Genomic DNA, 25,827 nt, shown 5'->3' with positions numbered 1-25,827 from the left:
GATGTGTAGTGAAGAAATAAATATTGAAAGAACTTGTAGTGGAAAATCCAACAAATAATGAGAAACAAGATTCTCGTCTTTTGCTTAGGGAATACTGATCTTTTAAAAGACTTGGAAGGTACAAAGTGACATGAAGTCATTGGTAATATGGTAGATCAATAGATAAGAACCTCTTGGCTAGTATCTTGGTCCTTGGGTAGGTCAACTCCAATGAAAGCTTTATTACTAACGCTGTTATACCATATCCTATACCGTATCTCGAGTACCACTTCGAAACCGGATATATTTATCTGCCGGATACTTTAAAATCAGATATGTATGCCTTAAAACGGGTTCAGTGCCGGTTTCAACGCGAAAATTATCCTATCCGTTTACACCCCTAACAGGAAAGCATATACTCCTTAGGCTTTCGGCTAGAGATGCTCTAAGAACCATCTGATTTGGCTATCTCTAATATATGAAGCCCTCCAAACTTCTTAGACTCGCTCTAACCTGAAAACCAATTTTGGACTTGGGAGCATATGCTCATGGTACCCGAAAAAACATTTCAAAATATATTAAAAACTGAATAAAAATTTGGCGCGTATATGTCGATATTATATGTATGCACATCAAGTTTCGTGGAAAACTGATATTTTTTATATCTTGTGTGAAAAGGATAAGGAAATGTCTGGTGAAAAAGCTTTTTTTGAGCACCAAAATTTGTTTTTTTGCACACGACACAAAAATATCGGCTTTCCGCGAAACGACTTTATGAGCACACATAATGTTGACATGCACGCATCAATTTTTTTTTTTTCATTTTGAACTATGTTTAGAAGTCATTTCAAAAACTGGGAGCATATGCTCCCGGGTGCAAAAACTCCTCGTCCTGTTCTAACGCATTTTTAAATTGATTGTATATGCATAATAAAACTTAGAAGTATTTATAAAGGCTCTTGCGAATAGCGCTATGTTATAGTTGTTGCAAACGGCCAATCCAGCTGGTTGAACGCAGCGGTTCTGTTGAAAGGTTGCTAACTGTTTAGAAGTCTGTAAATGCTAGCTTAGTCTAAATGATTATGCAACGGAGAAAGACACATGCCTTGCATTGTGCAACCGACGAAATTAAAGGAGAAATTAAAGGAGAAAGAAAGAAAACGGCTTGCAGAAGTGCTCCAGTTCTCCACTGCATGCACTCTTTTTTCTCTTCTGGCAACCAAATTAAGGCGATTGTTAATTATAGCTTGGATCTGAAGTTGATTTTGTATTTTTGGAGTAGTTGGTAAGTTGTAAAGAATATACCAAACCAGGTTGGTAAGGAGGAGCGAAACGTGCGTGCGTTTTGCTCATCCTTTCCCCCATACAGACATTGCCTTCACGGAGGAATTGAAGGCGCTTTACGGAGCACAACAATGAGACGTCCTACTCCGTCGCCTTCACCAACTTCTGCATCGACCTCCCGGGCTCGATCTCTGATGCCACCATGCTCGAGCGCTCTGCTTGAATCCAAGGCACCATCTTCCCCGCCGTGATCGTGCATCTCACCATGCACTGATCGAGTTCAAGTTCTGTTGCTAGGCGGGTTGTTTGTTCTCTTCTCATGTGCGTGCTTGCTTTGGTCGCTAGCGCCGATCAACACCCTTGCCAAGGACACCATGTCAGGTCCAAAGCGCTCGTCCAAGTGGACAAACCCAGCACATGAGTTTAAATTCTCATGGACGCGAATTTGGGTTCTTATTTATACTTGAGGTCACGGTTGGTCTTGGCACTCATGCAATTTATTTTGAGAACTATGCTTTAATCTTAACCAAAATTAAAAATCCTACCACTCATGCCAAATGGATGTGTGCATCCCTAGTTGGTGCAGAGGCTAGGAAGGGAAATTCTCCACATTTTTAATGTTTTCGGTTAAATATATGTATGTTGATTATATGAATGGTGGTACTAGGTTTCTCCCTAAATATGCAAGATGAAAATCCCATTGAAAATAAAAATATTTATATGGTTTCTAAACAATAAGGTGCTTCTATAAGGACAATTTGGCTAAACGTAAATGGAATTGGTGTTAGGGTTAGGGTGTCAAAAGTGTTGCTTTTGTGACTCCAATGAAACCATTCATCATTTGTTTCTTGCATGTCCTTTTGCTAAAATAGTGTGGTGCATGGTCCATCTGTATACAACATCCTGCCTCCTTCTAATATTAGTAATATGTTTAGTAATTGGTTAAGGGGGTGCAGCAGAAAGACAAAGATATAATTTGTATTGGAGTTTCTGCTCTTTGGTGGTCTATTTGGCGATGCCGAAATGATAGTATTATTTTTAACAACAAGGGGGACTAACTTTTTGCAGGTTATTCGTTGGGTTGCTCACTAGATCTAGCTATGGGTTGTTATCCTTCCAGAGAATCAGCGGAAGGATATGATTATTGGATGCAACCTGGTGTTGATGGTTGCTCAGGACTTCTATTTTCAGGCTATTTGATGGCGGCATATTAATAGGATAGACAATGGTTAGCCTAGTTATGTACCTCATCTTTCTTTGGTAGATTCATGTATCGACCTTGTCGGATTCATGATTGTAAATGTTATTGTACTCTTTCTCTTTTTAATAAATGATTGATCTTGTGCATCTATTGATGCAGAGGCTGGGGCTATGCTCCCATATCGAAAAAAAGACCTCGCCCGGTTCGTGTGGACTATTGTCCACTGACGATGATTTTTCTTTCTTTCTTTGGATCATTTCTTTCATGTGTGTCGGTCCATACACAATTATACACACGAGTGTAGTACAATGTTTTAATTCTCCTGACATGTCTTCCGCTACCTCAGAAGCATAGCAAATGTTCGGTGAAATGTATCAGCCAAATATAAGTTTTAGGGGCTAAGATCCAAAAAAAAAATTGCGGAGCCAATATGAGAAGTTAAGTAAACAGAGAGGCATATATATACTCCTTAGGTTAGAGATGCTCTAAGAACCATCTGATCTGGATGCCCCTAATATATGAAGCCCACCAAACTTTTTAGACTCGTTTTATGCATTTTTAAAAAATAATTGTGTACCCATGCATGTCAAAACTTAGAAGTATTTGTAGAGGATCTCGTGAAGAGAGGCATGTTATAGTTACATATTGCAAATGGCCAATACAACTGGTTGAACGCAGCGCTAATGTTGGAAGGTTGCTCATTGTTTTGAAGTCTGTAAATGCTAACATAGTGATTATGCAACAGAGAAAGATAGCATTCGTTGTTTTGTGCAGTGCACCACGAAACCAAAGGAGACAGAAAGAGAACGGCTTGGACAAGTGCTCCAGTTCTCCACTACATGCAGGGCAGGTTAATTAACATAGGCATGGTTGCTAGTCTTGCTAGAGAATCTTTCTATTTTTAATAGGTGATCCCATTTTCCTGCACATGCAAGGTATCCACCTCATCATCCATCTCCAAGCAATCATAGCTTGCCAACTAAGATAATTTGCCACCTAATCAAAAGAAAAAAAAGGTGCACGACTGCACACGTTCGGTTACATGGTAGAGCTCTCCGTCACGCCTTGATGGCCACAAATGCTCATAATACCTCCTTGCAACAAATGCTGAAACTGGCCGATTCAACACGTTGTTCATCAATCATCATTGCTGGGAAAATACGAAAGAAATTGTTCGGGTACTCAAGCGCGACAAGCTATTGAATAATGTACGATTCCACCCACAGCCCCGTCATCTTCCTGCTTTGATCATGCAGTAACGGGTGACCTCTGAAATTCTTCCGCGCCTATTTGAAGGATCGCGTCGCCCGCTTTTATGTTTGCCCACGCCCATCGCAAGCCATCAAATTGACGCACATATACTCGAGAAGCAGCAGCATCCCCGTAGATCAAATTGAACATACATCTTCCTCTTCCTCACTTGCACGTCCATTCACCCATAGGCCATATGTGCATGTGCTCCTCAATCTTTATCTATCTGCTCAGCTGCTTCCAACCCATGATGATTTCCGCATGCACTGTCGCTCGTCTAGAACCAGGTGGGTACCCACGGGACACCGGCCAAGGCTAAAAGTTCAGCAAAGATTGTGCTGCAGTATTCTGGTTGTGAAGATTTATCCATGAGATAGTTGTATTTTCTATTTACTGCAGGATGTGCTTCTTAGTTTTCATACATACGGCCGTCGGTGCCATCCGTCCTCATCCCTTCTGCTTCAGCACTGCTTCATCCATCATCGTCCGTATTTGTTCTGTTTAGCATTTCCCTCATACATTCTAATATACATCTCTTCTTTTGCCCTTTTATTTGCAGGTTGAACGGGCATTAGTGTCTTTGTTTCTAGCTATTTGCAGTCAGCACGTATCAGAAGTTCAGAACTCGCTTTGTTCATCTTATGAGGTTTATGGCTAATTTACATAATCCGAAGCGAGTTTTGTTCTATACGGCTGTATGTATCAGGAATCAATCTGCTATGATAGCTCTTAAGTGATCGGGCTGCTGTGATTTTCATATGTTGATACTGCTTCTCTGCTCTTGGATCAGTGTATGGTTTAGTGATTCTGGGCGTTGTTGTGCCAGATCTGTTGCTGGTGAACCTGCAGTAGCTACAATCTGCAGCTTTTCTTTTCCTCCTAATTACCTATTGGGATCCACATGCTTTTCTCCATTTTCTTATGAACTAGAATTTTCTACAGTATTTTCTTTCCTTTTTTTATCACTACTAACAATTACGAGTACCTAGGTACGTCTCGTATGTCTTATCCAAGTGATCCGTTTGTGCATGTGCTGTGCATATACATAACTAAAGTTCTCCACATATGCCTTAGATATTGTCAAAATAGCCGGCGGGAACCACATATGACTTCAGTTCACTCTCGCAAAAAAAAGGTGACGCATTGATAATCTGTTTAATTGTTACATCTGCTTCACATGTTCTTGCGTTGTGTGTGTTTTATTTTTCCCTCACCCCGGAAGTTTGTTGTCTTCCACGTACGGACGAGAATACTCGAGGGTTCAGAAACAAAAAATGTGAGAAAAGATATTACGTAGCTTTTTCTACGATTTGCAATTTTTTGTCAGACATGAATGATATATTGTTTTTGGCTTCTCCGTGGTGCATACAAAATCGGTAGCTTTCTTGCCATAATTTCCATGTACCCTGATATAAAGTTACACGGCTTCGTGAGAGGTCTTATATAGTATCATCGTAGTAGATTTTCCTTTCATGTCATTTCCACCATATAGACATAGAACAATGGGGATTTCTTTAGGAAAATAATGTTGCTGGTCGCAGGTAATCCATTGTAACATATAGTTTGTATTGATGAAAATTTAGAAGAAATTTGACGCTTCCATATATTTATGATTCTACGTATGTTTATTACTTCGCCTATTTTGGTATCAAATCACATAGTTGTGGCTACAGTGAATTTCTACACTCTGTTATTTAACATGGCAATATGTATGTGCAATTCTTCTTAATTTATCTTTTAATTCAAGATATTTCTCCATTTGTTTTGCAAGAATTTGATGCTGAATTGATGGTGCCTTCCTATTCTTCTAAACCTTTGTCATGACCCAACTTTATCAGTTTCAGCACATCTGAGTTTGTGTTAGTTCGAGCAAAAACGCAAGCATAAGTGTTTAATGGGACCAAATTGAATTCAAATGTAGATGAAGCAAATAAAAATTCAAAATTAGTAGTTACTTTTCTGTCAGCTATAATATTTGAGCTTCACAAACGTTGTGATCCTATCACTTGCATCAAGCAAGCCAAAATCACACGTTTTGATTTCAAAATTCGAGCTACAAATTTCCGCAGCAACGTCGCGGGGTGTCATCTAGTTAGCTATACGCACGTATACCAATTTGTCTTAACCCGAAAAATGTGCACTCCGTTTTTCTCTTCTGGCTACCAAATTAAGGCGATTGTGTTGTGCATGTATGAATTGCTTTTGTGATCCGGCAAATGCCTGGGACACCACATCAACAAATGCTTGAAAGTGTCATACCGTGTTTCACTTCTCTTTTCCCCATACAGCCATTCCACACCTGCATACTTCTATGTTGCTACTACTTTGCCATGTTGTTGAGTCCGGCCTGCAGCTCCATGATAATTAGCCACTTTGCCATGCCTGTGTATGTCCCAAAGTCGTTCCAATTGTTCCCACGGAACCATATTGAACGACCATAAATTCGGCTTTGACTTGCTCTGTTTTGCACATCTTCGCTGCATATTGAGCTCCACACATCCACATCCTATCACGACTAAGCAGGAAAAGCGATAATAGTTGCTTCCTCGTGAGGGCAGGGGAGCATGACATACAACAAGGCTGATATAGCTAACCTAGACAGTCAAAAACTGTATGAGGCAGAAAGAGAATAATTGAGCCGGTGCAACAGGAGTGAGAGTCATGACGGTTGAATAAGATCAAAGGCGCATGTTGTAATTCTAGCTAGACGTCACTAACTCCTGATGCCTTCTATGCCGATACCCATCAAATACATACCTCTAGTGTGTATTGGGTAGAGATACAACAAATAAGGCATGCATTTGAACTGGAGAAATATAAGAAATAGTGAAAATATGATATTCCTCATTTTCTTAGGGAAGTTTTGCTCCTTTTAAAGGACTTGGATAAGACGAAGTGAGATGAAGTCAGTGGTACTCTTGTAGATTAATGGATAAGAATCTCTTAGTTATTACTTGGGCAATCGGGTAGGTCGACTGCTATGGAAGCTTTATCGGTCACTTGAACAACTTTAAGCTTCCTTATTTTTTTAGTAAACAATCGTATCACCCTTTGCTGCGTACTGGGATCAAGATTACGCGCCTATCCAACACAGCTCATTACGACATAGTTAATGAAATGGAACCCAACGGCAGACAATTCACATAGAAGAGAAACATGAGCGAAGTATATGCAACATCATAAGTTTCATTAATCTCTAGAGGAAGATATCATATATGAATAACTATTCTTCTCAGGGAGACCAAGTGCTAAAAGAGATAAAAATATATCCCACATAGTTCATCGCCGAGTAGCCCTATACGGTAAGAGGGTCTAATTTCGTTCTTCCAAATGTACGACGCCCTTCAAACTTCTTGGACTTGTTATGAACATTCATATTTATTAAGATACTTACATACATTTTACACGAGTACGAAAAAACAATGTCATTGACGGTTTGTGATGGGCGTTAAGGAATCCGTCAGCGACAAAATTCCAGGGAGCCCCGAGTTAGGCCCGGACATGTATGTCTGACAAAGGAGTTAGTGGTAGCGTTCGTTAGACAGAAGCATGTCAGTAGAGATGAACAACACTAATGGTTTACCATGACGGACATCAGCAAAAATATGTGGGGCGATGCGTTGGCTTGCTTACACTGACGACCCTTTTGCTAATGGACGACCAAAATCGCTTGTCAGAAAACATTATCAGTGATATCCTATTTTTCTTTGGTACGCAGAAGATGGAAGGGTCTTATCACCATTCGAAAGCACCAAGGTATTATCCGGATAACATGAGTGGTTGATCATTGTGTTTCCAAAAGTCTCATCGAGCATCACATCAAGCTTTAAAACCATCGCATTCCAAATTACCATCCTAATTAATTACAATGTTCAAACCTTTATGTGTTGACACTGATCAAACCTAAGCCTGTTAGCAGACTTCCAGCACAAAACAAGCCCTTTGGAAATTAATGCTACCACACTCCACCGAGAAACAAGGAAAAGCTACTCTATGATGTTCCTCCTCTTCGGCGCCTCAACGCATGTACTAAATAGTTCCCCTCGAAGAGCTTTTTTCATTGTGCCTTCTTAGCCTTTTTCTTGTCGATGATTTCTGGGGCAAGGAAATCGTGCCTTGAAAACCATGTCATTCTAGTTCTTCTAGATGCACCACTAGACAAGAATGATCATTGCCCAAATGTCATGTCGATCCCCCATTCAAGCGCCCCATGCCTCCCATCAGTCTAGATGAACCTCCTCCAACGGCGACATCCAGTCTAGGAGGTGACAATATTGTAGAAAACATACCACACCTCCCCAACCACAAACACAACCCAGTAGTAGGTAGTGCAAAGCTTTCATCTATTGATCACACATCGGAAATTGTGTGGGGTGTGCTAGCCCTCATATCGCAAGTCTCTCCATCATACAACATATATTCATGTCCACTAGACATGCAAAGAAGTTGTAATTTATCAACACCCGGCTAAGACCTCCACATAGGGGTGTAAATCGATAGGATGAAATTTCCGGGTCGAAACAAGATCTGAATCCGTTTTGAGGAATCCATATCTGATTTTAAAGAATTCGGCATATAAGGATATCCAGTTTCGAAGTGGTACTCCAGATACAGGATAGGATATGGTATAGCAAATAGCATGCGGGCCTAGATTATATGAAATTTAATTAGGATACCCCGAAGGTTTTAACCGGATAATCCAATTTTTGAGTCAAAACCCAAGGCCAACCTCATAAGGTTAGTGGTTATTGAGTTACCGAATTCATTTGGCGAGCATGTTTTGCTCTAAGTTTCTGTCAGTGTTTGAGTTTTAGCGAAAATTGTCTCTTTTTTTCTTAACTACACAAGACTCGGAGTTTAAGTCCCCCTCAAGATTTACAAGACTATCTACCGTTGAGGGCACATATCCGACAACTTCTGTTTCCGGTCTAAGTCTTCCCCATTTCCGATTCAAATCCTTGGTCCGAAACCGGTCAATATCCGCTTTGATCCAAATTCGTGAAAAAATATGGTATGAGAAAAATCCTATCTGGTCCGATTTAATCCGTTTACACCTCTACCTCCTGATTAGATCCCAGTCAGCTCCACTATGTATGCGCAAAGAATGTTGCATATGCGGACTGGGTCGAACAAGGAAAAGACCTCTCCTAGTTGCATTTGAGGATATCTCCTCACCATCTGCAGGTTGGATTGACATGATTATATTCCCAAAACAAACGAACTTTTGAATCACTGCCGTGTCGAGGTTAGTGCCAATGTCGACCAACCACTCACCATTACTAGCCTCCTAGACTGTGTGCCCCTTCTGTCTTGTGGTGGTCAAGTCCCTTATAGTTGGTCCAACAACATTCTATCTTGTTCTCATAGAAAATAAAATAAAATAAAACACCTTCCATCATGACATGATCGTACGACCAGCATCGCCACACAATGTCAGTACAAGGATGCTTTCTCCACTCAACTAAGATATGCATGTCTTCTTTTTTATGGGTGGTGTCTTGTTCATAGTTACTCTTTTGTTTCATGAAAAAATAAGTATATGTCACAGAGGTGCACACATAAACACACTCACCCATACGAAGAGTACATATGACATCATCATAAAAATATCTCTACAAAAACATGACTTCTACAATTCTAAAAATGATAAACTCGACGCTTGCCTCTTACTATAAACTCTAGAGGGGCTAGGGTACAACAATTGATGTCATGCTGAATTTTTCAAAGTATATATCCATGTTAGTTTTTAACCAATTATTGCTTCCTCCGTGTAAAATTAAGCAACTCGGATTTGTCTAGATTTGCATGTATCTACACATAAAGCACGTCTAGATACATGCGAGTCTAGACAATCTGAGTCATTTAATTTTGGTGGGAGCAAGTAGTATATTGCGGTGAGATCGCTATAGTACGATCGACATCTCACATTCATTGGTGTATTGTTCTTTTGGAACCATTGCATGTCGCATGTTGTCCCACTTTCTTTTGCATATTATTAGTGTGAAGTATAACCGGTGTCTATCATTCCGCACCACAAAGGGCTAAGCATCAAAGCAAGTGTGTTGTTGCTTCCTCGTGATGATGCGGAAATGAGGCACGTGGCATGGCCAGAAGGCCAAGACGGTTAAAAGATTGACGACTCACATGGAGGATAGCTGAGGTGGTGCAGTAAGAGAGAGATCTAGTATGATAAAAGAGGTCCAAAGTGCATGGTGCATTCCCGGTGACTTCTATGCCTATACCCATCAAATGCATATCATGTGTAGAGAAACAAAAAATAATACAGAAATTTGGACCGGAGAAATCCAAGACATAGGTGCGAGATAAAATAGTCATCATTTTCTCTCGGAATACTTCTCCTTATAAAAGACTTTGGTGGTGGGGTTCATTGGTTCTTTAGCCAATCAATATAGAATAATGCATAGTCTATGAGCTTGGTCCCTGGGTAGGTGGCTATGAAAGCTTATCAACCATTAAACAAACGATGATTTTTTGCCATTTTAGAAGAAAAAAATGAAATAGTGTCTAGGAGGAACTAGACACTAGTGATATAGTAGAAGCGGGACATGACGTGACAATTCCGAAAATTTGTCCTTGATAGGGATCGAACTCCGGTCGTTGGGATGTGCCACTGCGATCCAACCACTAGGTTGCTCACGTCATCTTACCATTTTAGAAAATGAACTACTTTGCCCTTCAAATTTTGTATAAAGATGATGCGCCCTCACAAAACAGTTAGTTATTTCGAGGTTAATGAAATAATGCCAATGTGGTTATTCGGTCAAAAACATGCTAAGTGGGTAAGTAGAGCAGTATTGCCTAGTTTGGTTGAATTCTAAAGAAACATACTCCACATGGACTATTAGAGATGAAAACTCGGAGACACCAAGTTCTAAAGAGAGGAAATATATCACCCATATGTACTTACATGTATACCCTATGCATTCTTCTATGCTACTAAGAGGAACTTTGTCACATTAAAGCCAAAATGGGGGCATCGGAGGAGACAAAGCACGCCCATCCACATCCCCTATAAACAACTTTTGTGCCGGCGCAAAATTTTCTTTATTCGGCGTCCCTAAGCCAACCATTGCCCACAAGGAGGCAAACGGGGACGTCGTCTAACACCGCACAAAATGGAAACATGCCCCCCCCCCCCCCCCCCAATCAAAAAGTCGTCGATGTCCCCTCATACGAGCAAACGCCGGATCTCATGTTGGGGTTTCAAGTGGAGGAGAACTTTTAGGTTTTTGATGTTGGGCGCATAGTTGCAGGAAAACAGTTGATGTTGGACACGCTTGCCTTGCATTCTTTTTTTTTCTTCTAAAAACAAACATGGGCAATTCGGGCTAGGCCGAGGTCTACCAGGCCCAGGCCCAGTTTAATCAGTGCGCATATGCATAACAAAAAGAATAATGTCCCATCTTTATCTCTAGCTAGAGGTTCTTTGTACTCCTGTGAGGGAAGGCATGTTTGGCTTCATGACCCACCTGATGGGGTTTGTAATAACATTTTGATTGAATAAATCAATAAAGGGGTGGTGTGCTCAAAAAAATTTCTTTATCTCTAGAATAATAATTTATTCAAAAAGGTATCGAAAATATGCCCAGAAGAAAAATCAGAAGAGAGATTTAAGAGGACGACCTACATTCGGACGGTGCACAGCACATCCGCGGCGCACGACCAAAAGCCCTAAACCTTCGCCCCCCTTTCCCTTCCCTTCCCTCATCCACGCACCCATGGGCGCCGGCCGCCTCCTCCACCTCGTCCGCACGCCGGCGACCTCCCCCGCCCCCGCGGCCCGTCCCGGCGGCCATCCCCAGCCGCACAACCACGTCCGCCTCCCCAAGACGACCGCCGCGGGGATGCGCCGCGTCGCCGTCTCCTGCTCCGGGTCCGGCTCCGGCTCCGCCGACGAGGAAGGCATGACCTACAAGGGCGCCGGCGTGGACATCGACGCCGGCACCGAGCTCGTCCGCCGCATCCGCAAGATGGCCCCCGGGATTGGCGGCTTCGGCGGCCTCTTCCCCCACGGTGCATCTCTAATCCTCTCCTCTCGCTCATTTACTGCCTTTTGTTCTAGTTAGCGGTCCTTCCTGCTCGATGTGTCACAATTCACAAATCAAGCGTCCAGAAGCATATATTCTATTATGGGCAAGGCCGTGCCATGTAATTGAGTAATTGACTGAAATATGGGCATTTCTAAGTAACGGAGGGAGCACTGCAGTTCTTGCTGGTGTGGAAAGTGAGAATTTCTTATAGTTGCACCCTAGATGATCCATTTCTGGCCCTAACCAGTTCTGCTGCTTCTATTTCACTAGCTGCTACTTGTTTACTCGGATACAGAAATGTCTTGCCGTGTTAGTAAATTTGGCATTCTGTTGTTTGTGTTGAACAGGGGACGAGTACTTGGTGGCTGGTACTGACGGAGTCGGGACAAAGCTGAAGCTAGCGTTTGAGACCGGTATTCATGATACAATCGGGATTGACCTGGTATGGTTCTTCACTTGCTTTTCGTGCATGTTATTTGTCACATTCCCTAGGAGATTCAGTGTAACGTGTTTGATCCATCGCGGCAGGTTGCTATGAGTGTCAATGACATTGTAACTTCCGGCGCGAAACCATTGTTCTTCCTGGATTACTTTGCGACGAGCAGGCTCGATGTTGACCTTGCAGAGAAGGTACTGTCAATACTGTTGTTGCTCATGAAAACTCTGTAATTCTTGCTCTTGCTAATTTTATCTGTCTTTTGCCCATGGAAGATGATGTCTGTATCTGACTGTAACTTTGTTTTGAACTTTCGTAGGTTATCAAGGGGATTGTGGATGGGTGCCAGCAATCAAATTGTGTCCTGCTAGGAGGAGAGGTGAGGTGTTCTGGAATTAGAACACTTGTTTTATCATTTTATCTAAGTATCTGTATCTTTGAATACATAAGTAAATTAGAACAACTCTTCCAAAATTGGTCATATATCTTGCACTCGATTGGTGGTTTTCTTTGCTAAAGGAAATATAATTATGCTTACACTGATAATTCAACTATTCACTGGCTAACATGAGCTAACCCCAGCCAGAATTATCACCTGAACCTTTGTATATCTTATCACATTTGTTATATGCTATCATTACTTCACGTCATGAGCCTCATTTATCATTATTTTAAGATTTATTCCATTATGGCTTTTAAAAGCTGTGAGAATACCTATCTATGTTCTATTAGCATCAGTGTAGTTGTAACAAGATGGTCTGGTTATTTGACTATTTATTTGTTCTTGATACATGGATAAATTCAACAAAGTAACGAATAAATACTTGACATAGCTGTATGTTTTAGTCTAGGCATTGATATGTACTCTCCTGAAGCATTCCATGTGTGGACTACACGAATCTGAATATGAGCAACATTTTGTCCATGTAGACAGCAGAAATGCCTGATTTCTACCAGGAAGGTGAATATGATCTTAGTGGCTTTGCTGTGGGTGCCGTAAAGAAGGATAAGGTCATCGATGGTAAAAACATTGTGGAGGGAGATGTCCTGATTGGTCTTCCTTCCAGTGGGGTTCATTCGAACGGGTTCTCTCTTGCTAGGAGGTATTGCATTTATCCAGCTTCATTTGTTGAAACTCCAAACAGATGACTGAGAGTGCAAATTGTATTCTCTTGTCACTGATGCTTACTTTTTTTTATGCAATTATTATTTCTGGTTAACGATAGCAGGAAAACATGCATTTTTTTTCTAGAGTACTGGAGAGAAGCGGACTCTCTTTGACTGATCCACTCCCAAGAAATGATGGTGTGACGACTACTGTTGGTGAAGCTCTCATGGCACCAACTGTTATCTATGTTAAGCAGGTTAGCTTATTCTGGCGAATGTCTCATATTTCCAATGGGATTCTTACCTGAATTTCTGATTCAATTGTTTGGAATGAAAAAAGGTACTTGAGATTATCAGCAAGGGTGGTGTAAAAGGACTAGCCCATATTACTGGCGGTGGCTTCACTGATAATATCCCAAGAGTATTTCCGAAAGGACTTGGGGCCAAAATTGTTACGGGTTCATGGGAAGTGCTGCCTGTGTTCAAATGGCTTCAGCAGGTAAGAGCTAATAACAATCCATGAGGCTTGCTTGCATATTCTTGTAGCCCCAGCAAATATATTCACTTGTTTTTAATCAAAATAATCAGTTTATGATTTAATATCCATTATGAATACATTTAATGTGTACCAGCCACATCCAACAGGATAAGGAACTTAGTAGCAAAACAATGATCGGAGTGACAAATTTGATGATATGCAGAAAATCTTGTTAGCATTGGTAGATAGGGATTTGCAATATTTAAGCTCGTACTAGATAGTAATTTGGAGCTCGGTAAAACATCACAATAGAACAAGCATGGAGTTCTGTGTAACCCAAAGAAACACTAACACTTCATACACCATTATTTTGATTTTTTATCCATCTGCACACACTGTGCTCTCCTTAGCTTCTGTTTTCTCTACATTTGTAGGTTGGCAAAATCGAAGATGCGGAGATGCTGCGAACATTCAACATGGGCGTCGGAATGGTCCTGGTAGTAAGCAAAGATGCAGCAGACAGGATCCTTGCAGAATCGAGTCCCGCTTATCGCATCGGAGAGGTGATCCAGGGCGAGGGAGTGCACTATGCCTGAGCTCATTAAAATGTGAGAATCGCTTGGCTGATGGGCCAGCCCAATTTTCGCAACCCCATATAATATAATGTTATGGGGCTAAGTATCGGAGTAAATCAATTTACTCGTATGAGGTGAGAAAAAAACGGGAATAATGCTTCTAGTTTTGTCAGAACATGCCTAAATGGCTGGTGTCTCTATGTGAGAGTGATCAAGAGATGCCTCCAGTGTACTGATTTTATTGAAATATATATCTGTTAATCAGTCTATCCATCTGCTTGAAATGAAAGCATTGTTGAGGCTTGTCTATGTTGTGTCTGATGACCATCCAGAAATATTTTTGTGTTTACCTCCCAAGTAGTTACCGTGATGGATTTTTCAGGTATTGTCTTGCTTAAGTCGCATAATTATTTGACTCTAAGATTATTTCATTGATTAGGCATGTGGAAAGACTAAAGTATGATATGGTTGAGGAAAAACCATCTTATCAGCTACTAGAATAAAAGCCTTCACAGTTATTTGAAAGAACTCTGTTCTATACGTTTCTTGCATCCGTAAGAACAAAATAATCAGGCACGGAAACAAATTACACGAAAAAGAAGGAAAAAAGGACTAGGGGAAAACAAAAAGATTATGAACAGAAGATGGGCAAGACGGGTCAAAGCATCACATGCCATGCCAGCAAGGGCTAAGGCGACGTCGTGACAGCACGTCGCGCGCGGGCTGCACTGCCGGGACGTCACCGGCGGTGGACGACGCCGGTGCAGCGGTCCTTGATCCACCGGAACCCGCGGCGGAGCGACGCCTTGAGCCTGGCCTCGACGGCGTAGGCCTTGTATGCCGCCACCCTCCGCCGGCGCTTCGCCTCCGGGTCGCCCGCCCACCACGACGACGACGACACGGCGCCGTCGCCGCTGCCGTTCCGTGGCCCCGGCGCCGACGCCGACGAGCCGCCCCGGTAATCCTCCAGATCCCTCATTGTCTCTCTCTGTGCCGCGAAAACGTAACGTGTTGGGAGTGCCCGCGTTTGCAGCTGGAGTATCGCGATAGAGAGGGACCTGGTATATATAGGCAGAGGAATGAGGCCGGCCATGACGGCATGATTGAGATCGATCTCTCTCAAGTTTTCGGCGTTAGTGCTTGGCAGGTAACGGCCGGAGCTTACATTATTCTTCTTCTTTGTGCCAAATGAGGGTGAATTTCGCCAGAGAGAACCAGGCTCAGCACGATCGTAGTAGATTACAACTTAAACACGAACGAGTAACGTCCAGAAGAAGGAAAAGAGTAAAATACACCTGCAGTCACTAAACTTGTCTCGCATTCTCATAACGATCACTGTAGTCAGAAAAGTGAAATTTACGGTCACTCAATACTCTTTCCTGGCTCACTACGGTCACCGCTTGCATTCGCGTACCTTTGGCGCTGATGTGGCATACGTTTGACTGGTTTTACTAGACCTTCTTGAGACCAAGGACCAACACGAGGGTTTTTCTGCACAAAGACCAAAATGTGGTGGCTCGGCTTTGGATTCCAGCACAGCTACACGATTCCCCTCTGTCTCTCCTCCACCAGCTCGTGCTGCTCGCATACACTCCTCGCCAGCTCCGGCAGTGAGTTGATGGCCCAAACCAGGCCTCCTCCATTACGGTCGCCGCCCTAGAAAGCCCTCTTCCAAGTCGCGAGGACCTCCTCCATCGAGTTGTCGCATCGGCATGACCGAGTCGCCGCGGCACGAGGATCCGCCACCGCGCTGGGAGCTGAGCCCACACCACGAGCTTGCAGCCTCCACGGAGTCGAGGCCGCACCAGGAACTGGCCTCAAATCGCGGATTTGCAGCCTCCGCTGAGTCCCTGATGCAGCTCGACCCAAATCGCGACCTTGCAGTCTCAACGGAGTCGCCGCTGCGGCTCGCCCCAAATCGCGAGCTTGCAGCCTACATGGAGTCTCCACCGCACGAGGAGCGCACCCCCAATCGTGATTTTGCGGCCTCTAGCAAGTCCGCTCCATGAGTTCCCGCCAACAGTAAATAGGCTTCAGGAACTCAGAGCTTCATGGGAGAAAGAGAAGGTACACACAGAGCGGATGCAGCGGCCACTCCAACAAGAAATGGTAAGAAAAAATGCATGCCAGTCCATTTATGATTCCTGTACTGCTACTATGCCGATGGTACTTGCAGTAACAAATTAAGGGGAAAATATGCACTGTAGTGTCAAGGATTAATATAACTAGTACAGATGATCAAATAGACAATGTTTATTGGCTTGTTCACTAGAATTGATTGTAGTATCCTGCAAGACTGGTGTGTGACGTTGTGGTCTTTTATATGGAACGTGTAAGAGCATAGTATTTCACTATTTCTTTCTTGGTATAATCAAATGAGCAGGGTTTCATAGCATGTCTTTGTGGTAATGCCGAGTGTTATGGTGTGAGTAAAGATGCTCAAGTGTTGGTGGCCTGTAGCCAATACATAGACAGAGACATAGAATTAAATCTTCATAGTTTAACTGAGACGTTAACCACTTAATGTTTAGCAAAAGCAAAAATGACATGTTCAGAGCTTAAACATAAGTCGAAATAGGAAACACACTGATATAGTTGAACTGACACAAAAACAAACTGAGATAGTTCAACTGACACTTCACGAACCAACATAGTTCCAACCTAGTTGAAGTGACATGAAACACAAACTAGATGAACCAATCACCTGAACTCATCGAACATTGAAACTTTGTTTGATTTTTTTGATGCCATCATTGCTTCCTTCATAGCCCTTTTCTCTTCAGCTGCTCTCTTCTTTGCTTCTGCTTGCTTACCTTTCTTCTCAATAGCTGCAACTCTCTTTGCTTCCTTCTGCCTTGCAGCCTCTTCTCTCTTTGCAGCTTGTTCTTCCTTTTTCTTCTCTGCAGCCAACATCTTCTTCTGGTGTGACTCCTCTGCTTTTAACTTTGCGATTTGGGCTTTTAGTGCTAACGCATCTTCTTCTTTCCTAATCCTCGCTTGCATTGCAGCTTCCTTCTTCTCAGCAGCTGCATTGTTCTTAGCTTGCTTCATAGCTTCTACCTCTCTTGCCAAATCTCCCTGCCTTGGTTGTTTTGAAGTGCAACCGACCTGACTAGCTTTTTCCCGAGCAGCTGCAATAAAAGATGATTCAGGCAGTGGCTCAAGCTGTGGCTCCGCACGAATAGGTCTCTGCAGAAATAAAAGGATTCAGTAAAATGATTTACTAAGTTCATGTTTGAGTACCATATGTAAGTTTAACTACCTGCAGGAGCATCTCATCAAGCATTGTTGTCCCAATGCTAACATGATCTTCATTGTTCAACCCAAATTGACATTCCATGTTGTGATCCTTTAATATACAGTGCATACATGTTAGTAGGTGAGCTTAAATGCAAGAATTTATGACACGAGGACATAACAATTACCTGAGTGATCACAGGCTCATCTTCATCAGATGAATCAGGAAGGAGCCTAACAACTTCTTTTTTCTTCTTGCTGACATATTGCTTTGGTGGCATGCCATTCTTTTTATCATTGCAACCACCTATGTTGTGTCCAGGCCCACCACAATAGCTGCAGTGCATGATAACACCGTGGCGTGACATCTTTTTTCCTCCCATGTGATGTTCCAGTTCATGAGGTGCCTTCCTCCTATTCTTTGATGGCCTTCCAACCTTCTTGTCATATGCTGGTGGATCTACATTAATTCCATAAGTTTTCTGCCACTCCCTCCTATCTCTGCATGGCCTAATTATATTAGAGTATGCCCTTTTGAAAGAATCAATAGAATACCAAGGGCTGACCATATCCTCAGGTGTGATTTTTTCATGCCTAAAGCAAGCTATTGAATGGTGACATGGGATGCCACTAATATCCCACCTTCTGCAGGTACACGTTTGTGTCATCAGATCCACAATGTATGCTCTACCTTGGCTGTCCACTTTGAAAATCCCTTCCCCAGCTGGTGTGACATAGCAGATGCTTGCCAATTCAGCAAACTTCTCAACTTTCTTCTTTATTTTTGGACATATTGGCCCAGGCCATTTCACTGATTCCTTATTCTTGTTGTACACTCTAGTTTGAAGTTGTGACAAAATCCTATCTAACATTGATATCACAGGTAATTCTCTTGCTTCTAGAATGTACCTAGTTAATCAACACAGATACACATTCATATGACATAAATAAGAGAAAAGGTAATTTATAAACATGGATATGCATTTGCATGACAGTAAATACAACAAAACTAAGTGAAGTACTTACTTGTTGAACACTTCACTAATATTGTTGAGCAATATGTCACATTTGGGGAAGTCACTTTGAAATGCCCTCACCCATGTATTTGGTGGCAGCTCCTCCAACCAAGCATGTGCTTGTTCATTGATTGTTTTCATCTCCTCCATGTTTAATTCCCAGTCCACAACTGTGTTGCTTCTAGCACACTTCCAGAGCTGATTCTTCAATACATCTCCTCTAAATTGCTGCTGAAAGTTTTGCCACATATGCCTAACACAGAACCTATGTTCCGAGTTAGGAAAAAGTTCTCGAACCGCTTTTATTAGGCCCTGCAGTTAGCACATTGTTATCACACAGTTTCATTATGGTTACTAACTACGTAACAATTATGGATGAGATAATGACATGCAAGTACCTTTTGTTTATCAGACATTATGGTCCATGGATAAGTGTTGCTCCCAATTCCAAGATCTTGCTTAAGAGTATTAAGAAACCAAGTCCATGTTTCAGTATTTTCAACCTCAACAATAGCTACTGCAATAGGGTATATGCAATCATTCGGGTCCATTCCAACTGCTGTCAACAACTGCCCTCCATACTTGGTCTTGATATGGGTGCCATCTAGACATATTACTGGCCTACATCCCTTCAAGAAACCTCTTTTGCAAGCATCGACACACATATAGCATTTTTTGAACCTTGACATCTCATCTACTGAAAGCAAGAATGTACTTCCAGGATTGTTCCTTCTTAGCTCGTGTCCAAAGTCCCAAAGCAACTTGTATTGTGCAATCTCATCCCCGTACACAACTTTTAATGCTAACCTCCTTGCTCTCTGTAATTTGGACCTGCTAGGTCCCATATTCCAATCCTTCTGAACAATCCTGGAGAAGTTTTTCATGTTCATATCTTCATCAGCTCTAAATGCTTCCACATACTTTTCTGCTAAGAAAACAGAGGTAAATGCTCTGACTTTCCACTTCTTGCTACAGGTATGCTCGCCATGAAACCTCTTGATCTGAAAACACTTGGTTCTGGTGTCTGTTGATGCCCACAAATACCAAGGACAACCAGACTCACACTTAGCACAAAGCCTCTGCCTGTCATTGATTGGTAATTTGATGTCTACCCTGTTTTGACAGCTGTACTCTCTAATAGCTTTTCTGAGCAACTCAACGCTCCCAAACACCTGCCCTGACTGGAAAGTTGGCTTATGCATGTCTTCAGCTCTGAATGTCTTGAAATTATACCTTATGGACTCTTCATCCGAATCTGGTAGATCAAGATCGTCATCAGAATTGTTACCAATATGTACATTTTTGCCTTTGTAATCCTCTTCCTCATCAATGATATCTTCTTTCAGATCAAAATCTTCATCACTAACATCATTGTCACTATCTATGATCTCAGGTTCATAATCTGAATCTTCGGAGTTAACTGAAGTGTCGTCGTCTTTCTCATTGGCTTCCTCTATCGCTAACTCTCTTTTTGTCTTCTTCGCTTCAGGTTGTGTGTCGGGCGAAACCATATGAATTGGCTTGAAATCAACATTCACATGTCTTTTTTGTTTCGCCGGACTAATAACTGGCGGCACATCTGCTACAGGGAACTCAGCTATATCATCCCAAATGTCTCCTGTAATGATGTCATCATGGTCAAGATAAATTCCTAGAAACTGATGGCCAGAGTTGACTGCTGCTATCATCTTGTCACTCTGAAAATCACCTCTAATCTCAAGTAAGCCCTTCGTGTTGACAGACCATCCTGGCAAACAGAAATAAATCTTGATCCTCCCTTCAGATTCATATCCTAGATTTTCAACCAGATTGTGCACTGAATCTGCTGACCAACTAGCCTTCTCACAATAATCATACCAAACAGAGCTCCCACCAACATATGCTCTTTTATCTCCATTACCAAGGAAGTAACCGCCATGGTTCAACTGAACACTGAAGATTTCGCTATCTAAACCTACAAGAAAAAAGTATGATACAAATCAGTACTATAATCCTAAATAGACACATCACGTTGTGCATTCAGTTCAAAATCTTGAAACAAAAACCCAAGAGAAACCCTACCAAAAAGTCCGAACTTTCAGACTCCCAAATCGAAATTCAAACAGAGATGCAACACATTCACTTCATCATTGTCATACAATATCCCCAAAGATTCAACAAACGAACTAAATCGGTCCGCAATTCGCAGATGAAAACAGAGGTAAAGGTTGGAGTTCTAACCGTATGTAGGCGGAGGGTCACCGTCCGGCCGACGAACAGGCCACATCGCTCGTCGTCGAGAGAGATGTGCAGGCTTTTTCCGGAAACAAGATCGCCTGTCGATGATCACGGCTGCAGCAGGCACACCGGTGACTCCGCCTTGATTTCCTCTTGAACGATCCGATTCGTGAGGAGAGGGTGGGACGTAACTGGTAACTGCGTTAATACCGTCACGTTCTTGTCCTTTTGCAGAGAAACCCACGAGTTGGTGCTGTGTCTCACGAAAGTCTAGTCAAGCCAGGCAAATGTATGCCACATCAGCGTCAAACGTAGACTAATGCGCGCGGTGACCGTACTGACCCAGGGAAGAGTATTGAGTGACCGTATTTTTCACTTTTCTAACTACAGTGACCGTTCTGAGAATCTGAGACAAGTTCAATGACTGTAGATGTATTTTACTCGAAGGAAAACATGAATGGGACGTGTAAACATGAACGTACTTTACGAAAAGGAAAAAGATTTAACAAAAATTTAACTTCTTGTATGGTTCTTGTTTATGTTGTGTGTCTAGCAGCTGACCCTTGTTTTCGTGTGACAAGCTGCCAATACGCTGGCACGAGGTAAAATCACATATGGAGCAACAGAATTTTGCATCTGGTTTTGGGTCTTGACCATTTCTTTTCAGTAGTGGATGAGCACTTGCAAGTTGCCCGTCCGGCAGCTGTGATTTGCGGGGCAAAGATGTGCGCCCTTGTCCTCTGGCTGGAACAAGTGGCACCCTACCAAGTCAGGCAGATATCGGATCATTTCACAGTACCTTGTCTCTTTTTTTTCTCCAGAGAATAAAAGAAAACAAAAAATGCATGATAATTTATTTACGACAAGCATAGTAGAACGAATATTTGCTCAAAATCCATGAGACTGGGTGCAAGCGAATTGCACGTCAAATCAAGCATTGATTAGAGAACCAAGATAGCATATCACGTTCTTGATCAAACGCCCCCAGAACAGGAACAGGGCATGAGCTGAGCCATACTACATGCAAACATACTCTAAATGGAATATTTTATTTTGTTTCCTCTCTCCTTTTCCAAAAGTTTTACAAGCCTCCAATTCTTCTTTCGATATTTTACCCTCTCAAAAAAGATTTACCTACACCAGATAACTTATTGGAGACTACAAAAGTTAAGTTAAACGCTTTAAACTGATACAACCCCCTTAGCCGAGGGTGCTCTATGTGCCATAGAGAGATGGGGTGCTCAACGCACAGCTGGGTTCAGACTTTGGCAAAACATCCATATAATTAACTATTACATACATCTACAACTCATCTCCACGCCGCACCAAAGTGGGAGACGAAGAACCGGAAATCCGGGTGGTCCACTTGTATGCAGCGAAGCCAATTGTCAGCCTCCTGCATCAGTGAGGTGACGCTTTCCTGTTCTGGGGCACCATTAGATGCCCATAGGGAGCTGCGAAGCTTGTAAGATGCCAATCCAAACGCAGGCAATGGAAGTTTGCCCATTGAACTGGTGAAGTGGTTGATTCCCTCAAAACCAGGGCATGCTGGTGTAGTGGGATGGCTATCTGCAAGTTGAAAAGGCACTGTGAGCTTATATGAACTGACGGAGGAGGCCGAGTGTGATCTAAAGGTCACATCGAATGTGAACATCTAACTGGTGTCGTCCAGTGGAGGCAAAATAAATTCCCTATTCCATATGGCACTACAAGGAGCTGGTATTTTACCCTTGGAAGGTGTTGCTAGGCAATGGAATGTCAAGAAGCACGCGTCAAGGTCCTTCAATGTTGGTCCTGTTGGGATTCTATATATGGGATACCTGCAATCACAGCATGAGGATGAAACCAGTAACGTATAGAATCATAGCAGCACCGCTAATGCAGTGTTGCTCTTCTATCTTATGCTGAAATTCAATTCAGCACGATAGGCATGCCCAGTGTTAGGCATGGCAACTGGTAGGCATCCTCTGCATGGGCCAGCACAGGTGGCAAATGTTATAACTTGACCACTGCAATGCAACGGCATCATGCAAATTCTGATGAAACAAAAACATTGTCTACAGAACAATATACGGTAAAAGAGAATAATATATGACAGACTACCAATGGAATAGAACACATATTACCACTGGAAGAAGTCAAAAAAATGTCCGAGTAAAGAAGCTCAAAGTTCTTTGAAACATACCATGCAACAGACATCCAACTGGATGGCAGCAAATCACAGCTTCTGAATGTCTTGAGAGCTGGAAATCTACCAGCAAGAACTGACACCTGGAGGGCACGCAGAATAAGATTCCGTACACTGGACGTCTGTAGCAAGCATGAGTTTTAGAAAACTTGCCTTGTCTGTTAAAGGTTCTCTACCATAAGGAGGATCTCTCTCCAGATGCTCAAATACTGGAAAACTTGCAGATGCATAAGGTTCGCCATCATCACTTCGTAAGCCACCATTTTCCAACCGATGTGTCGATGAGACTCTTAATCGGTGAATATCAGTTTCAGTGCTACTCTCACTGCTAGTATCCGTAGAGTCATCATCACTTCCACCCTCATGATGCCTTAAGTAAGCCAGAAAATTAACTAGAAAAAGTTAAACAGTATCAAAGGCATCACCAAAAAAAGCATTCTGAACTAAGAGATTGTTTCCCACCTATCCTAAGTTCTCTTATTCATCAACTTTCGTTTCATATTATTCTTCTATATACTAGCTAATAGAAATATAAGTACAAAAGTTATAAATTCAAGCATGGATCTGTATAGGTTGACAACGGAGAAAGCCATGAAATTAGATGAGCTAGCAAAGATTTCACCACAAAAGCATGGCGAGGCTCAGCAAAGCACTAGCTGGCTTTCCTTTACAGAAGTCTGGAACACTAATAGGGAAAAAAAAGAGAGAATCCCTTTACCATAAGTTTTGCTGACAATGTCTGTATGTATAACCTGGGACAGAGTTAATAAACCAACACTTTGGCAAGATCTAATATAATACCAAAATGCATTCCACGCAGTTCTATTTGTGTTTTGTGAAGTTGTGTTACCATATGATGAAAATCCCAAAGTTCAAACATAACAAACTATATAAAAGAGAGAGGCACACGTGAATCTGTTATACAGATAGACCTAACAAAAGTTTTTATTCCAAAATGGTGAATTTCCTAGAAGGCATAACCTTGCATAGCACGTATAAGATTGTTACCTGGCACTTGCATCAGGTCTAGATGGATCAGCATACAGTTGGATAGCTGAGAGATATGGGACATAATATTGTATCACAGATTCACCGCCATTTAGCACCAGGGGAACACCAGCTCCATAAGCACTCCACTCCCTGAAAGACTCCCAGAGATCATCAAGGCGGAAGTAAGGAGGTGAATCCATGTCATCACCACTCCTCCGCATCCTCAAGCTTGTCTGCAAATGACCAAAATGAATATAGCTTAATGGTAACACTAAAATAGTATGTTTTTTTACTTAAATAACAAAAAGTGGTATAGTCCAGACTGGGAATTCAAGGGGCATGTGCAAACAGGACATTGTGCAAATATCATGATTTAATCCTTGAGAGAAATTAATGACTTGTAGATGGCAATTGGCACAGATACACATCACATGAACGTGAAGATCGCAAGCAAAATAAGAGTATCTGAATAGTTACTATATCTATGCTACATCATGCACAATAAGGGGCAAACCAGAATGTCCCAGGGGGACTATTTCGTTCGCTAACAATATGAAGTGCTCCTAAAAATATCAACAGGTACTGGAAAAATAAGCACTTGATTAAGATAGCACTCTTGTACGGAACATATTCCAGTATACATCTGTTGGGTGCCATAGTAGCAAAAAAATTTATTGAAAGTTCAGATGAACGGATTAAGGATCATGTTGGAATTGAAGTTGCTAGCCATCCACAATTACTACTACTACTACTACCACCATTAAGAACTTTCCATGGTCTGGAACCACCAATAAATTCCAAGCTAAGCGCAGCCAGCCCAGATTAAATTCTGAAATACGGCCATCCAGAAATATCCACTTTCCTTGGAAAAGGCCGTGTGGACCATCCCAACAACCTAAACCAGTGAACAGCACTGGCTGAGATGAGAAAATATACGGCGGGCACAATTTAGCAGCTTTCCTTGATGAAAATGAAACTAGAGTAAGATCCCAACATGGCAAAAGGATCAAATAGCGTTCCGTGCATCTACCACCCCACCATCCTTTATAACTGCAATCTACGCCAGCAAAGTCAGCGTTGGAATACCTGGGACGAGCAGCGGACGGGGACAGAGGGCGTGGTGGACGCGAGGAACCGGTCCAGATTCCCGGACTCCTCCGCGGCCGCGGGCGGCGACGAGACAATCACGTCGGTCACCTCGGACTTGGACGAGGTCGACGAGGAGTCATCGGAATCGGCCCGGCCGTCCGCGTCAACGGACTCAGAAGCCACCACCGCCGCAGCCGCAGCCGCCTTCCGCCGCGGGGAGGGCGACGGGGAGACGGAGGGCGAGGACGGGGGCCGGCGGCTCTGCAGGCCCTGCTGGTCCTGCTGGTGCTGGCGGCGGTGGGGAGGGTAGTAGAAGCGGTCGTTCTTGTGGTGCTGGTTGCGGGGAGAAGCGGTGGCGGTGGCGGCGCCGGAGGAGCCTGCCATCGCGGCGGCGGAGAGGGGAGGGGAGGAGGGAGGGAGGTCAGAGGTAGGGTTTGAGCGGATTGGGATTTGGGGTGGGAATTGCTGGAGGGCTGATTAGGGTTAGGGTTTTGCTGGCCTTTTTAGCCCTCTGTGTGTGTGTTAGATCTGAAGACTGCTATAGAGAGCGAGCTGCAGCAGCATATGCAGGCGAGAACGATACAGAGCGGCAGGCCCTATGCACTTGTTTTTGTTGATGCTCGCCGCGTTGCGTCTCCTTTTGCCTCTCCTGCTCCTGGCTGTAGGCTGACCAAATATTTTTTGGAGTTTGAGACTACTTTCTCATTATTTTCATGTATTTTTGTTAT

General features: G+C 42.7%; 2 protein-coding genes across 2 annotated transcripts; one reads left to right on the top strand and one right to left on the bottom strand.

Moving 5' to 3' along the window:
* Positions 1–11,454: 11,454 nt before the first annotated feature.
* Positions 11,455–14,432, top strand: LOC124701024 (phosphoribosylformylglycinamidine cyclo-ligase, chloroplastic-like). Its single transcript, XM_047233085.1, has 8 exons — positions 11,455–11,749; positions 12,114–12,208; positions 12,295–12,396; positions 12,522–12,581; positions 13,133–13,305; positions 13,455–13,566; positions 13,650–13,808; positions 14,222–14,432. Exons 1-8 carry the CDS (start codon positions 11,455–11,457, stop codon positions 14,381–14,383), a joined length of 1,158 nt encoding a protein of 385 aa, XP_047089041.1. The 3' UTR covers positions 14,384–14,432.
* Positions 14,433–21,862: 7,430 nt separating this feature from the next.
* On the bottom strand, positions 21,863–25,612 carry LOC124704684. The gene is made up of 6 exons (XM_047236956.1): positions 25,097–25,612; positions 24,029–24,243; positions 23,174–23,390; positions 23,018–23,103; positions 22,561–22,652; positions 21,863–22,401 (listed from the first exon to the last, which is right to left on the bottom strand). Exons 1-6 carry the CDS (start codon positions 25,481–25,483, stop codon positions 22,142–22,144), a joined length of 1,257 nt encoding a protein of 418 aa, XP_047092912.1. The 5' UTR covers positions 25,484–25,612; the 3' UTR covers positions 21,863–22,141.
* Between the last annotated feature and the right edge of the window lie 215 nt (positions 25,613–25,827).

Source organism: Lolium rigidum, chromosome 3 (assembly GCF_022539505.1).
Source record: "Lolium rigidum isolate FL_2022 chromosome 3, APGP_CSIRO_Lrig_0.1, whole genome shotgun sequence".
NCBI classification, from domain to species: Eukaryota; Viridiplantae; Streptophyta; class Magnoliopsida; order Poales; family Poaceae; genus Lolium; species Lolium rigidum.
Note: the sequence above shows the minus strand (reverse complement) of the source record. Positions and strands in the feature narration are given on the sequence as shown.

Coding starts and splice junctions, on each gene's coding strand:
- LOC124704684 (XM_047236956.1), bottom strand. CDS start 25,483: ATGGCAGGCTCCTCCGGCGCCGCCACCGCCACCGCTTCTCCCCGCAAC. Junction 24,244..25,096: donor CCGTCCGCTGCTCGTCCCAG/GTATTCCAACGC, acceptor GGTCATTTGCAG/ACAAGCTTGAGGATGCGGAG. Junction 23,104..23,173: donor GAGAACCTTTAACAGACAAG/GCAAGTTTTCTA, acceptor CGTGCCCTCCAG/GTGTCAGTTCTTGCTGGTAG.
- LOC124701024 (XM_047233085.1), top strand. CDS start 11,455: ATGGGCGCCGGCCGCCTCCTCCACCTCGTCCGCACGCCGGCGACCTCC. Junction 12,209..12,294: donor ATACAATCGGGATTGACCTG/GTATGGTTCTTC, acceptor CCATCGCGGCAG/GTTGCTATGAGTGTCAATGA. Junction 13,809..14,221: donor TGTTCAAATGGCTTCAGCAG/GTAAGAGCTAAT, acceptor CTACATTTGTAG/GTTGGCAAAATCGAAGATGC.